The sequence below is a fragment of the Ovis aries genome, chromosome 5 (assembly GCF_016772045.2).
Source record: "Ovis aries strain OAR_USU_Benz2616 breed Rambouillet chromosome 5, ARS-UI_Ramb_v3.0, whole genome shotgun sequence".
NCBI classification, from domain to species: domain Eukaryota; kingdom Metazoa; phylum Chordata; class Mammalia; order Artiodactyla; family Bovidae; genus Ovis; species Ovis aries.
Genome location: NC_056058.1, coordinates 3,845,492 through 3,862,485, shown reverse-complemented (window position 1 = coordinate 3,862,485; position 16,994 = coordinate 3,845,492). Strand labels below are relative to the sequence as shown.

The window sequence follows — 16,994 nt, the reverse complement described above, 5'->3', positions numbered from 1 at the left end:
GCAGGAGACTTAAGAGACATGGGTTCAATCCCTGGGTTGGGAAGATCCCCTTGGAAAGGCCTTGGAAAGGGAATGATTGGTCGACCCAATAAAATATGCAGTGAGACATTGTTGGCTCATGACCAACATAATAGGGCTTCCCAGGTAGCTCAGACAATAAAGAATCTGCCTGCAATGCAGGAGACCTGGGTTCAGTCCCTGGGTGGAGAAGATCCCCTGGAGGAGGGCATGGCAACCCATGCCGTGAACATTCTTCCTGCTTGAAGAATCCCATGGACAGAGGAGCCTGGTGAACAACAATCCATGGGATTGCAAAGAGTCAGACACAACTAAAGTGACTTAGCATGTACGTACATAGTGCTTGTAAATGTGTTTTACACAGCAAATGTTTAACAGATTCTAGCCCTTTATGGCCATTATCAATTTCCTCGTCTGTAAAACCAGGGCATATCAGTTACACTCCCCATCATCACCCTAGCCCTATGCCTGGTGCTGCGTGAACAGACATGGTACAGGGCAGGGTAGGGCAGCAGGTCGTCTATCATTGTTAGTCTAGGTGGGGCATTCTGTAAGAGGGAGGTCTGTGCTTGAAGATGTCCGAGTATATCAGCTCCCTACCCTGGCTGTTTCTGCATAGGTGTTGTGTTCCACTACCGAGCAGCCCTGGATCGCTACTCTCTGACCTTTGCTGAGGCTCAGGAGGCCTGTCGTCTCAACTCAGCCACCATTGCAGCCCCGCGGCACCTGCAGGCTGCCTTTGAGGACGGCTTTGACAACTGCGATGCCGGGTGGCTCTCTGACCGCACTGTTCGGTGAGCGGGTACACGGGGTAGGGAGACGGAGAGCTAGCCCCTGGAGAAAGATGTTCCTTGGGAGTCCCCGGAGCACAGATCTGAGAGAGGCCCCCACTTTGTCTTGTCAGATATCCTATCACCCAGTCCCGTCCTGGTTGCTATGGTGACCGTAGCAGCCTTCCGGGGGTGAGGAACTATGGGAGGCGAGACCCACGGGAACTCTACGATGTGTATTGCTTTGCCCGTGAGCTGGGGGGTAAGTCTGGGGCTGGTAGAACGCCCCCTTCTCTGAGCCCCTTTATCCTTCCTAACCCCCATCCTTCCCTAAGTCCTTGCCTAGCTCTCCTGTTTCATCCCTCTGTAAACCCACAGCCAAGACCTGGACCCGCCGGTTTTTCCTCCACTCTCTGAGCCCCTCTTTGTGCCCCTTCCCTTCCTCCGAATCTCTCTCCCTTCCTGCCCCCTTCTCCCTCTTCCTACTTTCTTCCTCCTCACACCTTCCCCAAGCCCCTTCCTCTCTCTGAAGCCCAACTCATTCAGGCGCCTCAGTAACCTCATTTGTGAAAAAAAAGGGAAGCCCCCTCTTAGCACTGCCTGAGAGGCAATGACAGTGATGCTCTGGCGACGGGGGCGCGCAGCTGCGGCTGCCTCCATCTCGTTTAGCCACAACCCAAATCCGGCCAGATCAGGGCTGTTTGAGATGAGACCCCCTTCCCGGGCTCCAGGGGAGGGTCCCTGGGACACCTCTGACCTTCTCCCGCGCCTTCCCGCAGGCGAGGTCTTCTACGTAGGCCTGGCCCGCCGCCTGACACTGGCCGGCGCGCGTGCCCAGTGCCGACGCCAGGGCGCCGTGCTGGCCTCGGTAGGACAGCTGCACCTGGCCTGGCATGAGGGCCTGGACCAGTGCGACCCGGGCTGGCTGGCCGACGGCAGCGTGCGCTACCCGATCCAGACGCCGCGTCGGCGCTGCGGTGGCCCAGCCCCTGGCGTGCGCACCGTATACCGCTTTGCCAACCGCACCGGCTTCCCGGCACCTGGAGAGCGCTTCGATGCCTACTGCTTCAGAGGTATGTGTGAAGCCTCGCCGCTGGACGGTGCGCCCCCTCGTGGCCACGCCCCAAGGGCGTGCGCTTTGCCAACGGCCACGCCCCTGGAAGTTTGGGTTTCTAGTGGAGGCGGAGGTCAGGCACGGGAGAAACAGGTTGAAAACTTACTCCGCGGTGAGCCACGGCCCCAGGGAAAGGTGACACCCCTGAGACAAGCTTTCCATAGGAGCCCCGCCCCTCCTTAGGACAAGCCCAAGGCAAGCCAAGCTCTGCGGGGAAGTCCTGTTTAGTGTGTGGTCTAGGTCTTCCAGGTGGCGCTAGTGGTAAAGAACCTGCCTGCCAATGCAGGAGACACAAAAGACGCGGGTTTGATCTTTGGATTGGGAAGATTCCCTGGAGAAGGACATGGAAACCCACTCCAGTATTCTTGCCTGGAGAGTCTCATGGACAGAGGAGCGTGGGTCGCAAAGAGTCGGACACGACTGAAGCGACTTAGCACGTATGTCTCCTGAGATCTCTAAGATATGATCTCAGACCTCTGGATGGAAAGTTTCTTGCCTGGAACCTTGCACAGGAGCACCTGCTGGGAAGGGGACTCGGCTAGCCACGCCCCCTAGGCAAGGCCACGGCCCCAGGGACAGGACCAGGGGATGGCCCTCGCCCTTGGGTTGGTTCCATACCCTCAGAAGCTGCCAACCTCAAGTCCAAAGGAGCTGAGTCTATGTCAAAGGGCCAGAGTTGGGGGGAATCTCTTCGTAGGGAGGCCATGCCCATTAGGCGCTTTCTCTCCCTGGGAAGGAGCCACGCCCAGGTCTGACCTGCCCCCCTGAGTTGGCACTGCCTGAGCTTCACCCACTGGCCAAGATGTCTCTTGACCCTTTACTGCGAAAAGGGTCCACAGCCATCTGAGGGCTCAGCTGACTCTGACTTTGACAGTGGACCTGTCTGAACAATGGGGACGAAAACTTTGCACCTCCGTCTCTCAGTCAGGGGGATCCCAGAAACAACCCAGAGAGTCAGAGGGGCGCAGAGAGACAGAAATACGTAGATTTGTGCTACAGCATGCTGAAATGTGGGTAGACTTCAGGCAGGACTTCCCAGCTAGGCCCTGGGCCTAGGACAACCTCTTCTGCTTTCTCCCACAGCTCATCACCCCACATCCCAACATGGAGACCCAGAGACCCCCTCATCTGGAGATGAGGGGGAGATTCTGTCGGCAGAAGGGCCCCCCGCTGGGGAACTGGAGCCCAGTCTGCAGGAGGAGGAGGTAGTCGCCCCAGATGTACAGGAGCCTCTCGTGTCTAGTGGGGAAGAAGAGTCTCTGATCTTGGCAGAGAAGCAGGAGTCTCAAGCGACCCCCAGTCGTGCCCCTGGGGTCCCCACATTAGCCTCAAGTCCTGCCCTGGAGGCTGAGGAGGTGTGGCTGAGCACAGTGGCCCCCAGCCACAGCAGCGTGGAGGCAGGCACTGTTGTGGGCACGCACACAGACACAGCCCCGGCCAGCACCACGCCCAGGAAGAGGGAGCGCTTTAAAGGGTTGAACGGGCGCCACTTCCAGCAACAGGAACCCCAGCAAGGGCTGAAGGGTGCACTCGAGGCCAGCATCCAGCCCCCCACCCCAGAGGCTGCTGGGAATTATGTGGAGCCTCCCATGACCACTGGAGCCACAGACGCCTTGGGGAGCGGCCAGAGCCAAAGCCCCTGGGCTGTGCTGACAAATGAGGTGGAAATGCCCAGAGCTGGTGAGTGGGGTCCCCGGGGGAGATGGGACCTGCCTGGGGATCTAAGGGAGGCAGGGGAGGAAGCTCCGAATCACAGCTGGGTCCCCTGGCCTCCCCAAGCCTCTGAAGGCCCCTCTTCCTCAGGCCTGGAGCCAAGGAGACCATCAGAAGAAGGAGCTGCTGAAAGATAATTATAATAACTGTTGATATTGTTTCAGGTTCCCTTGGTGGCAGGAGCCCCCAAGAGCCCTGGCTGTGGCCCCCAACCGTGGTCCCACCCATCATCCCAGACCCCAGCAGAGCTCTTGGCCTGGAACTAGAAGAAGCCAAGCGCTTTAGTATGCGACCAGTCACTTCCGACCTGCCCTGGTCCCCCTCGGAGACCACTCCCAACCCATCCAGTGGCCCCAGCCCTGCTCCCTGGGAGGCTTCTCCCGCGCTCATTTCTCCAGACCTCCCTGTCGCGGCCATGCTTCGTGCCCCCAAACTGTGGCTCCTCTCACAGGCGCCTCCTACACCCCTCCCCACTGAGGCCAGTGGGGTCAAGGGGCAGAGTGAGGCCTTGGCCACTGCCCTGCCCTCCTCTGCTTCAGAAATCGAAGCCAGCCCGCAGGATCCCATCCATCCGGAAGTGTACTCCCTGCCCTCCTCCTCGGGCCTTGCAGGACAAGACAGAGGGTCCACATCCCTGTCACTCAGCAGCCACAGAGGAGGAGGTCCTCCGGCCCCTTCACAGGCAGCCACAGACACACAAGCTGGAGCCAGTCCCAGCTCCCCTGGAACAGACTTTGGAAACACTAGGGGGGCCAGCCCTACTGAGCTCAGCAAAGCTGAGCATCCCGGATCCAGCCCACAGGCCTCTGTGGACGGGAGTGTGGTAGCAGATGTCATTATTTCTGAGACTGCCACTGAGCCCATGGGAGCCGGAGGCATCTCGGAGTCTGAGCCTGGGGTCCTCAACACAGCGGAGAGCCCTACTTCCAGCTTGCAGGCCTCCATTGTCAAGACGCAGGGAATATGGGCCTCGCTGCACAGGGAAGGGCTGGACCCCCACTCCCCATCTGCACCCTTGGGGGTCCCTGAAGTCTCCTTGATGCCGAAGGTCACCCCACGTTTGGGGCCTTGGGCTGCTACCGAGGGAGGAGTCACGGTGGATCCTATGGACCCCACAGTCACGCTGGGCACCAGCGACGCTGGTGGGCATTGGGAACCTGGATCCCACATGGTGGAGGGAGCAGAAAGCCCCACCTTGAGCCCTCAGATGGCTGTGGATGCAAGTGTGGTGACACCCCTCACGTCTTTGGACCTGGGGGACAAGGTCGGGGTCCTGGCCGTGTTCACAGTGGCCTCCTCAGGCTCCCAGCCCCACCCAGAGCCAAAGGGCCAGCTGGTGACCCAGGGAACCCTGGGAGCCTTGGAGCCTCCACAGGAGGGCAGCCGCTCAGGGGACCCCATTCTTCCTCCTTGGACGCCGACAGCAGCCAACAAGGACGAGCCCATTTCAGTTTCCTCGGGGGAGCCTACAGTGCCGTGGGACTCCCCCAGCACCCTCCTGCCTGCCTCCCTGGGCCCAGAGGAATTTGAGCTGGAGGTCCTGATGGGGAGCCCAGGTGTGGAGAGCTTCTGGGAGGAGGCAGCAAGTGGAGAGGAGCCCGCCCTGCCAGGGACTCCTGCAAATGGGAGTGCGGAGGAGGGTGAGTTCGAAGCTCGTGGTCTCATCCAGGCCACCGCGTTGGTGCTCAGGGACCTGGGGCTGGGAGGAAGCATTGTCCTTGCTGCCTGGGAAGGTGTCTAGCAGGGGATGACGTTCAAGATGGGGGCTCATCAGACAGGGCTGAATTCCAGAAAGGGTGTTCCTGGCCGAGGCACCAACCTGGGCAAAGGGCACGAGGTGAAGGTGTGTATGATGTCTTGCACACCGTGAGTGGTGAGGCGATGATGAGCAGTTGGGCGGAGTTTGGTTTGGGGAATGAGTACCATCAGCAGATCATGCTCGTGTCTTCTCTGAGCTGACAGTGCTGGGCAAGCCCAGGGTCCTGCCTTCAGTGATGCCCCCGTCTGAAGATGAGGCTGGCACAGACCCCTCCCTGGGTTGGATGGGGGAAGGAAGAGGCTTGGCAGGGAGGTCTTCCTGGACAAGGGTTGAACTGCAGCTGGAATTCAGTGGTGCACGTCTTGAGGGACCTCTTGCCACAAGGAAGTGTGCGTGCTGGGAAGGGGCGGGAGTGGTCGCATTGCCCCCATTTCACAGATAGCAAACTGAAGCTCAGCGAGGTATGTCACTACCAGCCAGTCAGTGATCAGACCTCAAGTCCACACGCGCCTTAGCTCCTCTGTGCCCAGCGGAGTCCAGAGAAAGCCACCACCCTGTTCTCCTGAGCTCAGGTCTGCCCATAGCTCAGCCTGCAAATTCCAGCCCTTTAGTTTTTAGGTCCTGTCATATTGAGCTATTTTTTTGGTCAAGTGAGCTTAAAAAAAAAAAAGAAGCAGCTAATTAAAAGGCACTTTTTCTGAGTTGCAAAACACTCTTATTAACACAGTTGGTTTTACACTTGCTCCTTTTTTTGAAGGCTGTCACGGAGATGGAAACGGCTGATGCAGGGTTTCATCGCCCACCCTGTCATCTCTGGGCTGTGTCTGGGGCCCCATCTTCCTTTCTTAGGTGCCCAGGAGGCAGGCAGACCCTGGGCAGGGGCACTTGCTTTGGTAAAGGCTGATGATTATCGGTGATGCCTTTGTGTTTGGATTATTTTGAGCACTTTACCAGAATCAACTTGGTTAATCTTTTTATTTTAAAATTATTTTTTAGGAGTTCTTATCTTTTGGCCACTCTGCACAGCATGGTGGATTTTAGTTAGCTGACCAAGGATTGAACCCACCCACCCTCGCCGCCATTGGCAGTACAGAGTCTTAACCACTGAACCATCTGGGAAATCCCTAGCTAATCCTTTTAATGTCTTTAGGGAGCGAGTTCTACTATGATTCTCCCTTTATAGATGGCAAAATTGAGGCACAGGGAAGTCAAGTGACTTGTGCAGAGTCTTGCAATTGGGGAATGTCAAGGATAAAGTCTGAATCCAGGCTGTCTGACAACAATCTTTGTCTCAATCTAAGATGTTTATTTCACTGGCGTTAAAAAAAAAAAAAACCACAACACACCCTGAGGTTTTGGAGAGGTGGGGTAAGCTCATCCTGGGAGGGGGGCAGAGAAGAGACTGGCTGTGGAGGATGGGTTTGGGAAGGGGCTCAGAGGAGTTAGAGGAGGAATGGTCAGAAGGTTGGGAGGGAGACCACATATTGGGGTGCTGAGGAAAGTGCATTGAGAGGAGCCCCCAGGGCCATGGCTGGGTCTGTGCTGGACTTTGTCGGTGTTTTGGCTCCAGACTCCCCCCGTTGGCAGCCGAGGTGGAGGGAGGCAGCCAGTGCTGGGGGAGACCCAGGCGCCTACTCACCTACTGCTTGCAGCAGAAATGCTAATGAGGCCAAAAATAAACGCAGCACCAGCAAGCGACTGAGTCACCGCCAGCCCGTGGGCAGGTGTCAGCGGCATGGGGCACCTGGTGGGGCTTACGCATCCTGGTGCCTGGCAGCCCCACATGTGTGCACACACGTGCCCGGGTGGCGCCAGGCACAGACATAGCCACAGGCCTCAGGGACAGGCTTCTGTCGTTGCAGGAGGGCCAGCGGCTGCCTTTATTCAGTTAGCAAGCAACTCCTGAGTGCTGGCTGTATTCCAGGCAGGAGGGTGAGATCGAGGCAGCTCTGGAAGCTGACATGCTAGAGAAGTACTCTAGAACTTTCCTAGTGATGGAAATGTTCTCAGGCTACACTGTCTGGTACGATAGCAGCCAGCCACTTGGGCCTTCTTTGTAGCACACGGCGTCTTCATTGTGGCACGCTGGCTTTTCATCCTGGCAGTCAGGCTTCGTTCCAGTTGTGGCGGAAGGGCTCTGGAGTGTGTGGGCTCAGAAGTTGTGGAACGCAGCCTTAGGCGCCTGGCACTATGTGGTATCTTACTTCCCTGATCAGGGACTGAGCCTGCATCCACTGCATTGGAAGGCGGATTCTTATAACCAGTGGACCACCAGGGAAGTCCCAGAATTACAGTTTAATTTTCATTCCATTTTACTTAAATAGCTAGGTGTGACTGCCATGTAGCCCATCACCTCACTCGCGGGAGGCATGGATAAGAAATGACCTTAATAAGTTATATTGGAGGTTAGAGAGTAAGAAAGACAAAAGAGAAAAATAAAGCAAGCGATGAGGGATGCCAGTGGGCAGTTTCGGTTTGGGGAGGGGGTTAGGATGAAACCTGAGCAAGCCTGAAGGAGGCTGAGAAAGGAGCCATACGGAGATGTGGGGGGAAGAGCATTTCAGGCAGAGGAAACGGCTTGTTCAAATGCCCTGAGGTATGATCGTGGTTGGTCCAGTGAAGGCACAGAGGCCCAGCACGGCTGGAAGCTGAGTAAGAGAAGGAGGGAGATGAGAATCAGGCCGGGAGATACTGGGCAGGTTTACAGGGCCCTGGTGGCTGAGGTCAGGATTTTGACTTTCCCTACGAGCCGTGGAGGAATCTAGGCAGAGGAGGGACAGGATCTGACTCAGGTTTACACGGGCTTCCCCTGGCAGCTGTGGGGGACCACCCTGCGAAGGGTGAAGGTGGAGGCCGAGAGGCCAGGGAGGAGGAGCCTGCTCGTTACTGTCTGTTTCTTTTGGGGCCCCAGACAAAGACAAAGCAGGAACACATTCCGGGTGATGGGGGCTGGAGAGAGGGCTTTACGCTGGGCCATCAGAACCCCGAAGGCCAGTTTCGGCCCTTGTGCTGTCCTGCTGTGTGGCTCTGAGGTAGGCCCTGGGTCCCTGGGTCTTCTCTGAGTCTCAGTTCTAGTGTCTTGCAGTGGAAAAGCGGCCACTGCCCTGACGAGATGGGTGTCATCTGGAGTGCTTGGGGGTTCTTGCTGTGCCCCTCCAAGGCTCCAGGATAGAGCCCGCCCACCAAGGCATCTGGGCCCCTGAGATGGGGAGAGGAGACCCTCTTGCCTCCAGAGAAACACCGCTGAAGGGATGAGAGAGGGGGAGAGGGCTTCACATTCACTCCCCCTGTCCATGGTAAGCAATGGACACGAGGCCTCAAGAGGCCCCAGGCTGATATACACAGAGCCAGACATGGCATTATTTAAGGTCAGGAATGGGAGAAGGATGAGCTCTTTTTATTGTTGTTCTGTAAATGAGACAACAGAAATTCACAGAATTTGCCCAGGATTTCCTAGTGAGTGGCAGAGGCAGGAACTGAACCAGACTCTCTGACTGCACCCCCTATGCACAGTAACTGCTGTAATTCACCTCTTCTCCGCATTGTAACCACTGAGGTTGCATCAGAAGAGCCTGAGCCACAAGAATGAAGGAGATGATGGTTCCTGCTGGTCCCAGTGCTGTTCATTCCCCATCTAGAATCTATGCCTACTTTGCCCTTGCAGTATGAGGAGCGCAATGAAAGTGGAGTATGGCTAGAAGGGGGATAAGTCAAGGAGACCACTTAGACCATGTTCTAGGAGAAGACTTTGTAAAAGAAGCTGAAGGAATCCCATTCTTTGAAAAAAAAAAATCCTTGTCTTCTTTTAAATTTACTTTATTGTTTTTATCTTTTGGCCCCATCACACAGCATGTGGAATCTTAGTTCCCCAACCAGGGACTGAACCCATGGCCCCTGCACTGGAAGCGTGGCATCTTAACCAGGAATCCCATTCCAGTTCAGTCCAAGGAAAGCCCTTGCCATAGGCAGCGCAGCCAACAGATGCTTTGTAAAGAGCATTTTTTGGAAACAGATTCCTGGAAAGAGTAAGCTCATTACAGGGTCATGCAAGAGGAAGTTAGCAGCCACTTACTGGGAAGGTATAGAGGGTACCCCACAGAGAGGGACTGAATGAGGGGGCCTTTCGAGGTCTGAGTTCTGGATTCTGTGAGAGGCCGCCTGATGGTCTGACTCCTTCCGACACTGCCTTTCCCTCCTGCAGTCCCCTTGGATCCCTGTGAGAACAACCCTTGCCTGCATGGGGGCACCTGTAGAGCCAATGGCACCGTGTATGGCTGCAGCTGTGACCAGGGGTTCGCTGGAGAGAACTGTGAGATTGGTGAGTACTGCGGAATCAGGATCTAAACACTGATGTCCCAGCAGACATCTCCATGAGGGATCAGGGGATCACAAGAGGCTGGCTTCCAATGCTCCTTTCCCCTCCCTCACTCCTTGGGTCCAGTAAACCAGCCTCATTGCCAAACATCTGAGCTCTCATTCTGGGGGCTGAGGCTCTGGGTTGCTGCCTCCCATTACTACCAGGCAGAGGTGGGGGAGGGAAAGACAAAGGGATGGTAAGGTTCAGACTGTCCCTGGGGATCTCCTACCCTCTTCTGGATGGGCAGGGGTATAGGCACTACCACCAGAACTGTTGCGTGCCAGCCCCAAAGCCCCACACAGGAAATACACCAAATTATGAAATTATAAAAATAACTATAAGTGACATAATTTCTTGAGCTCTTCCATTGACCCTCTACTCACAGCCACCACTGAGGTATTATTATCATCACTTTGCAAAAAAAAAAAGAAACTGAGTCTCAGAGAGGGCCAGTGACTTGCCTGGCATCTAAGTGCCTCGGGCACTGTCTACACAGGGGTTGGCATAGGTGTCAGTGGATAGCTCCCTATGCCTGCAAACAGCTTTGTGAGTGTGCAAACCCTTGAAATGCTCTGGAACCCAATTTCCTAGGTTCCACATTTTGAAGACCCTTCAGCTTCAACGTTCTATGGGGCTTTTGCAGACCCACCTTCACTGTTTTGGAACCGGGGGAACGTTCCAGTTTAGCCGGTCCAGTGGCATCTGCTCTCACTGATGCAAGTTCATGTCAGTTGTCTGAGGTCCCACTCCCTTGACTGCCAGAGCCAGGGGTCATCAGGGCAGACCACTGCTGATGTCCTCGGGTCTGGGGTAGATGGGAGGGGCAGGACTGCATCTTCTGCCTGGTTTCCTTGGTCTGGGAGCCAAGGGGAGACTGGCCTCTGACTCAGCCCCACCTTCCCCTCCAGACATTGACGATTGCATCTCTAGCCCCTGTGAGAACGGTGGCACCTGCATCGACGAGGTCAACGCCTTCATCTGCCTTTGCCTCCCCAGCTATGGGGGAAGCCTCTGCGAGAAAGGTGAGTCTCTGCCAAGACCCCAGAAGTAGTACAGGAGCGGGGTCGGGTGCTGGGCCACAGGCTTCCCACACGTGGAGCTCCAGGCCTCTGCCTCTGGTCCCATCGCCATGATTCAGACAGGAAGCAAATCTTTTCCTCGGATAGTCACACAACATAGAATTAACCTTTCCCGAGTGTATGACTCAGTGGCATTCATATATCACAGTGTTGTCCAACCACCACCTCTAGCTCGTTCCGAGACGTTTTCATTATCCCCAGAGGAAATCCTGTTCCCAAGAGCAGTTACTCCCCCTTCCTCCTCTCCAGCCCCTGGAAACCACTCATCTGCTTTCTGTCCCTATGGATTTGCCTATTTCATACGTTTACATACAAAGGCGGTTATCTGCTACGTGTCCCTTTTTTGTCTGACTTCTTCCTCTCGGCATGATGTTTTCAGGGTTCAGCACATGTCATCACTTCTTTCCTTTTTGTGGGTGAATCATATTCCATTGGATGGGTCACGTGTTGTTTGATGGACATTTGGGCTGTTTTCCCCTTTGTGGCTAATGTGAATAGTGCTGCTATGAATGTTCATATACAAGTTTGTTTCAACACCTCTTTTCCATTCTTTTCTTCCCCTCCATTCTCTCTGGTGTACCCAGGAGTAGAACGGCTGGGTTATATGGTAATTCTGTGTCTAACTTTTTGAGGAGCTGCCGGACTGTTTTCCAAAGGGGCGATGCCATTACATTCACACCAGCAATGCACAAGGGTTCCAACTGCCCCACATCCTTGTCAACACTTATTATCTTTGTGATTATTTTCTGATTAACGTTTCCTAATGATCATGATTTTGAGCATCTTTCCATGGGCTTGTTGGCCATATCTTTGGGGGAGAAATGTCTATTTTGTTGGCCATTTGTATATCTTTGGGGGAGAAATGTCTATTGGAGCTTTTGCCCAGGAGGGAAATTTCCTGAGACCATTTCCTGAGTTCCCAGGATGTGGCCAGATCAGAGAAGGAGACATCAGAGTTAGGGCGAGAGGGGATGGCTGTAATGATCCTCCAGTTGAATCTCTACTTTGCAAAGAGAAAAGATGGGAATAGGGGAGGAGGGCGGTGACAGGGTGATGGGGTAGAGCCGGGGTGGGGTGGGGACGGCCCCCGGCAAGGGGTGGCTTAGCCGCACAGTGACCTCCGATTGAGCCCCCTCTCTGGTGGGCCGGCTGCACTCACAGTCGGCAAGGCCGACCTCAGCCCAATGCCAGCCCCTCGTGCTCTCTTTCCGCCCCCCAGATACAGAGGGCTGTGACCACGGCTGGCACAAGTTTCTGGGCCACTGCTACCGCTACTTTGCGCACCGGAGGGCGTGGGAGGACGCCGAGAGGGACTGCCGCCGCCGAGCCGGCCACCTAACCAGCATCCACTCACCAGAAGAACACAACTTCATTAACAGTAGGGACTCTGGGGTGGGCAGTGGTGGCCTTTACAGGCCCTTTGTCAGGGGGATCCCCCCAGGGTGCCGAAGACGCCACCTTTCTGAAGCCCTGTTCATGAATGCTAAGCCCTGAAAGTGAACGTGTTAGTCGCTCAGTCGTATCTGACTCTTTGCAACCCTGTAGCCCGCCAGGCTCCTCTGTCCACAGGATTCTCCAGGCAAGAATACCCAAGTGGCTTGCCGTGCCCTCCTCCAGAGAATCCCCCCAACCCAGGGATTGAACCCAGGTCTTCCACATTGCAGGCAGATTCTTTACCAACTGAGCCACCAGGGAAGTCAGTGCAAGCCCTGACCAATAATTAACTCAACTGTCTGTTTATTCACTTGTTGGTTCATTTACCCATTCACTTTATTCATTCATTCACCAACTGTTTAGTGAGCACCTGTTATGGCCCAGGCATCATTCCAGGCGCAGAGAAACACTTTGTCCCGTCCCGAAGGAGCAAGGTTCTTACAGAGGATATAGGCAAACAAGTAAACATCTAATTAAATGTTGGAGCTTCTCAGCTGGTGCTAGTGCTTAAGAACCCACCTGCCAAAGCAGAAGACTCAAGAGACGAGGTTTCGATCCCTGGGTTGGGAAGATCCCTTGGAGGAGGGCATGGCAACTCACTCCAGTATTCTTGCACGGAGAATCCCATTGACAGAGGAATCTGGCGGGCTACAGTCCATAAAGTTGCAAAGAGTCAGACTTGACTGAAGCGACTTAGCCACCCCGCCACACACACACACACACACACACATCCTATAATTTAACTGGTCTTAAGTGCACTGATGAAAATTAAAACAGGGCCAGGCGTCAAAGGGTGATGGAGAAATATCTGTGATGTGGGGGATGAAATGAGGGAGAATAAGAGACTAAGAGAAAGAGGCATATCCCATAAATTAAATGCAGCCTTTACCGATTTCCTCATTACCCCTTCTACCCTTTTTCATCCACTTATTTATTCACATCTGCCCCATCCTATCCCCTGTTAATTCTTTCATTTGTCCATTCCCTGGTTCACAGGTTTTTCCCCCCTCTATGTAATCAAACACACACACACATCCAGCTGCTTTCTCCTTGGACTCACCCGCCTGCCTGTCCAGCCCTCCCAACAGCTCTCCTAGCTCCTACTCTCTCCTTTCTCCTGAGACCTGACTTGTCTTTGTTGTTTCCTCCGGCCTTTGGTTTAAGTCACAAGGTGTGGCAAGGCCAGGAGCCTAATCCCAGTCCTTTCTGTGCCCCAGCCCTGCTCCCCAGTCCCCCTGCCCCCAGCCAGTAACTTAGGCTGGCAGAGGCGTGGGTACCCTGCCCTCATGACCTCCACCCCACAGGTTTTGGGCGTGAAAACACATGGATCGGCTTGAATGACAGGATCGTGGAAAGGGATTTCCAGTGGACGGACAACACAGGGCTGGTGAGTGGCGGGAGCATGGGGGCCTGGGGCCCTGCAGTCAGACTGTTGACTCTAACCCTGCCTGAAATGGACAGAGCTGGGTGAAGTGCAGTAGTCAGACCCTCTGGCTTCACTTTGCTATCTTGGGCAAAATTACCACCAGGAGTGGCCATCAAAAGCCCCCCGTGGGGACCTCCCCTGCTGTCCAGTAGTTAGGACTCCTCACTTGCACTGCCAACGGCCTAGATTCAATCTTTGAATGAGGAACTAAGATCCCGCAAGCCTCTCGGTGCAGCAAACAAATTAAAAAAAAAAAGGCAGTGACTCTGAGATGCTGGAGCTGGTAAAGGAACTTCAGTGAAGTCCCCCATCACACCTGACTTCCCAGCCCTGTGAACAGCCTGGTCACCCGGTGGCTGAGGCGGCAAACCTTGGGCTCAGTTTGACAGCCCCATCTTGCTGACTCTGCCTGATCCATCAGACATGAATTCTCAAGTGTTCCCACTTCCCCTCTTCTTCCAGCCTGTGCAGCCTCTCTTAGCACTCTCTTGGACACCTACACCAGTTCCCCCCAACTACCACCTCTCCTGCCCCTTTACCTGGCAGCTTTTGGGGACTTTTAAAAAATTTGTGCTTAAATTCACATAACATAAAATGAATCATTTTAAAGTGTGTAATTCAGTGACTTTATTACTTTCACAATATTGTGCAAAAACCATGTTGATCTAGTTCCAGAATATTTTCAGCACCCCAAAAGGTAACCCTGTACACAGCGGCCGTTCATTTTTTCTTTTCTTAATTTATTCTTTTGGTCACACCACACAGCTCATGGGATCTTAGTTCCCCAAACAGGGATTGAACTCAAGCCCTCGGCAGTGAAAGTGCTGAGTCCTAACCACTAAACCACCAGGGAATTCCCTATAGGGTCCTTTTAAAGATCATAGATCAGATCAGGATTATCTGTGCTTTAGCCCTCTTAAGACAAAAATCACTGCAGATGGTGACTGCAGCAATGAAATTAAGACACTTACTCCTTGGAAGAAACGTTATGACCAACCTAGATAGTATATTCAAAAGAGGAGACATTACTTTGCCTACTAAGGTCCATCTAGTCAAGGCTATGGTTTTTCCAGCAGTCATGTATGGATGTGAGAGTTGCACTGTGAAGAAAGCTGAGCGCCGAAGAATCGATGCTTTTGAACTGTGGTGTTGGAGAAGACTCTTGAGAGTCCCTGGGACTGCAAGGAGATCCAACCAGTCCATTCTGAAGATCAGCCCTGGGATTTCTTTTGGAAGGAATGATGCTAAAGCTGAAACTTCAGTACTTTGGCCACCTCATGCGAAGAGTTGACTCATTGGAAAAGACTGTGATGCTGGGAGGGATTGGGGGCAGGAGGAGAAGGGGGCGACCGAGGATGAGATGGCTGGATGGCATCACGGACTCGATGGACATGAGTCTGAGGGAACTCCGGGTGTTGGTGATGGACAGGGAGGCCTGGCGTGCTGCGATTCATGGGGTCAGACATGACTGAGCAACTGAACTGAACTAAGATAAAAATAAATCTACCTCTTCCTGCTGTGAAATCATTCTGGCACTTCCTCAAAACTTAAACCTTGAATTATCACATGACTCTGTAATTCTGCTCCTAGGTTCAGTTCAGTTCAGTCGCTCAGTCGTGTCCGACTCTGCGACCCCATGAATCGCAGCACGCCAGGCCTCCCTGTCCATCACCATCTCCCGGAGTTCGCTCAGACTCGCGTCCATCGAGTCCGTGATACCATCCAGCCATCTCATCCTCGGTCGCCCCCTTCTCCTCCTGCCCCTAATCCCTCCCAGCGTCAGAGTCTTTTCCAATGAGTCAGCTCTTCGCATGAGGTGGCCAAAGTACTGGAGTTTCAGCTTTAGCATCATTCCTTCCAAAGAAATCCCAGGGCTCATCTTCAGAATGGACTGGTTGGATCTCCTTGCAGTCCAAGGGACTCTCAAGAGTCTTCTCCAACACCACAGTTCAAAAGCATCGATTCTTCGGCGCTCAGCTTTCTTCACAGTGCAACTCTCACATCCATACATGACCACTGGAAAAACCATAGCCTTGACTAGACGGACCTTAGTAGGCAAAGTAATATCTCTGCTTTTGAATGTGCTATCTAGGTTGGTCATAACGTTTCTTCCAAGGAGTAAGTGTCTTTTAATTTCATGGCTGCAATCACCATCTGCAGTGATTTTGGAGCCCCCCGAAATAAAGTCTGACACTGTTTCCACTGTTTCCCCATCTATTTCCCATGAAGTGATGGGACTGGATGCCATGATCCTCGTTTTCTGAATGTTGAGCTTTAAGCCAACTTTTTCACTCTCCTCTTTCACTTTCATCAAGAAGCTTTTTAGCTCCTCTTCACTTTCTGCCATAAGGGCGGTGTCATCTGCATATCTGAGGTTATTGATATTTCTCCTGGCAATCTTGATTCCAGCTTGTGTTTCTTCCAGCCCAGCGTTTTTCATGATGTACTCTGCATAAAAGTTAAATAAGCAGGGTGACAATATACGGCCTTGACGTACTCCTTTTCCTATTTGGAACCAATCTGTTGTTCCATGTCCAGTTCTAACTGTTGCTTCTTGACCTGCATACAGATTTCTCAAGAGGCAGGTCAAGTGGTCTGGTATTCCCATCTCTCTCAGAATTTTCCACAGTTTATTGTGATCCACATAGTCAAAGGCTTTGGCATAGTCAATAAAGCAGAAATAGATGTTTTTCTGAAACTCTCTTGCTTTTTTGACAATCCAGCAGATGTTGGCAATTTGATCTCTGGTTCCTCTGCCTTTTCTAAAACCAGCTTGAACATTAGGGAGTTCACGGTTCACGTATTGCTGAAGCCTGGCTTGGAGAATTTTGAGCATTACTTTACTAGCATGTGAGATGAGTGCAATTGTTCAGTAGTTTGAGCATTCTTTGGCATTGCCTTTCTTTGGGACTGGAATGAAAACTGACCTTTTCCAGTCCTGTGTCCATTGCTGAGTTTTCCAAATTTGCTGCCATATTGAGTACAGCACTTTCACAGCATCATCTTTCAGGATTTGAAACAGCTCAACTGGAATTCCATCACCTCCACTAGCTTTGTTCGTAGTGATGCTTTCTAAGGCCCACCTGACTTCACATTCCAAGATGTCTGGCTCTAGATTAGTGATCACATCATCATGATTATCTGGGTCGTGAAGATCTTTTTTGTACAGTTCTTCTGTGTATTCTTGCCACCTCTTCTTAATATCTTCTGCTTCTGTTAGGTCCATACCACTTCTGTCCTTTATGGAGCCCATCTTTGCATGAAATGTTCCCTTGGTATCTCTAATTTTCTTAAAGAGATCTCTAGTCTTTCCCATTCTGTTCT

The 16,994-nt window shown here is 53.2% G+C and overlaps 1 protein-coding gene across 3 annotated transcripts in view; it reads left to right on the top strand.

The window, feature by feature from the left end:
- Window positions 1-16,994, top strand: part of NCAN (neurocan) — a 40,778-nt gene that overhangs the window by 14,077 nt on the left and 9,707 nt on the right. For all 3 annotated transcript variants that reach the window (XM_042249576.2, XM_060415363.1, XM_027969350.3), the window contains 9 exons: window positions 638-812; window positions 923-1,050; window positions 1,568-1,861; window positions 2,986-3,582; window positions 3,780-5,255; window positions 9,576-9,692; window positions 10,640-10,753; window positions 12,030-12,188; window positions 13,549-13,631. In XM_042249576.2, coding sequence (XP_042105510.1) covers window positions 638-812; window positions 923-1,050; window positions 1,568-1,861; window positions 2,986-3,582; window positions 3,780-5,255; window positions 9,576-9,692; window positions 10,640-10,753; window positions 12,030-12,188; window positions 13,549-13,631 — 3,143 coding nt within the window. The remainder of the gene's footprint in view (window positions 1-637; window positions 813-922; window positions 1,051-1,567; window positions 1,862-2,985; window positions 3,583-3,779; window positions 5,256-9,575; window positions 9,693-10,639; window positions 10,754-12,029; window positions 12,189-13,548; window positions 13,632-16,994) is intronic.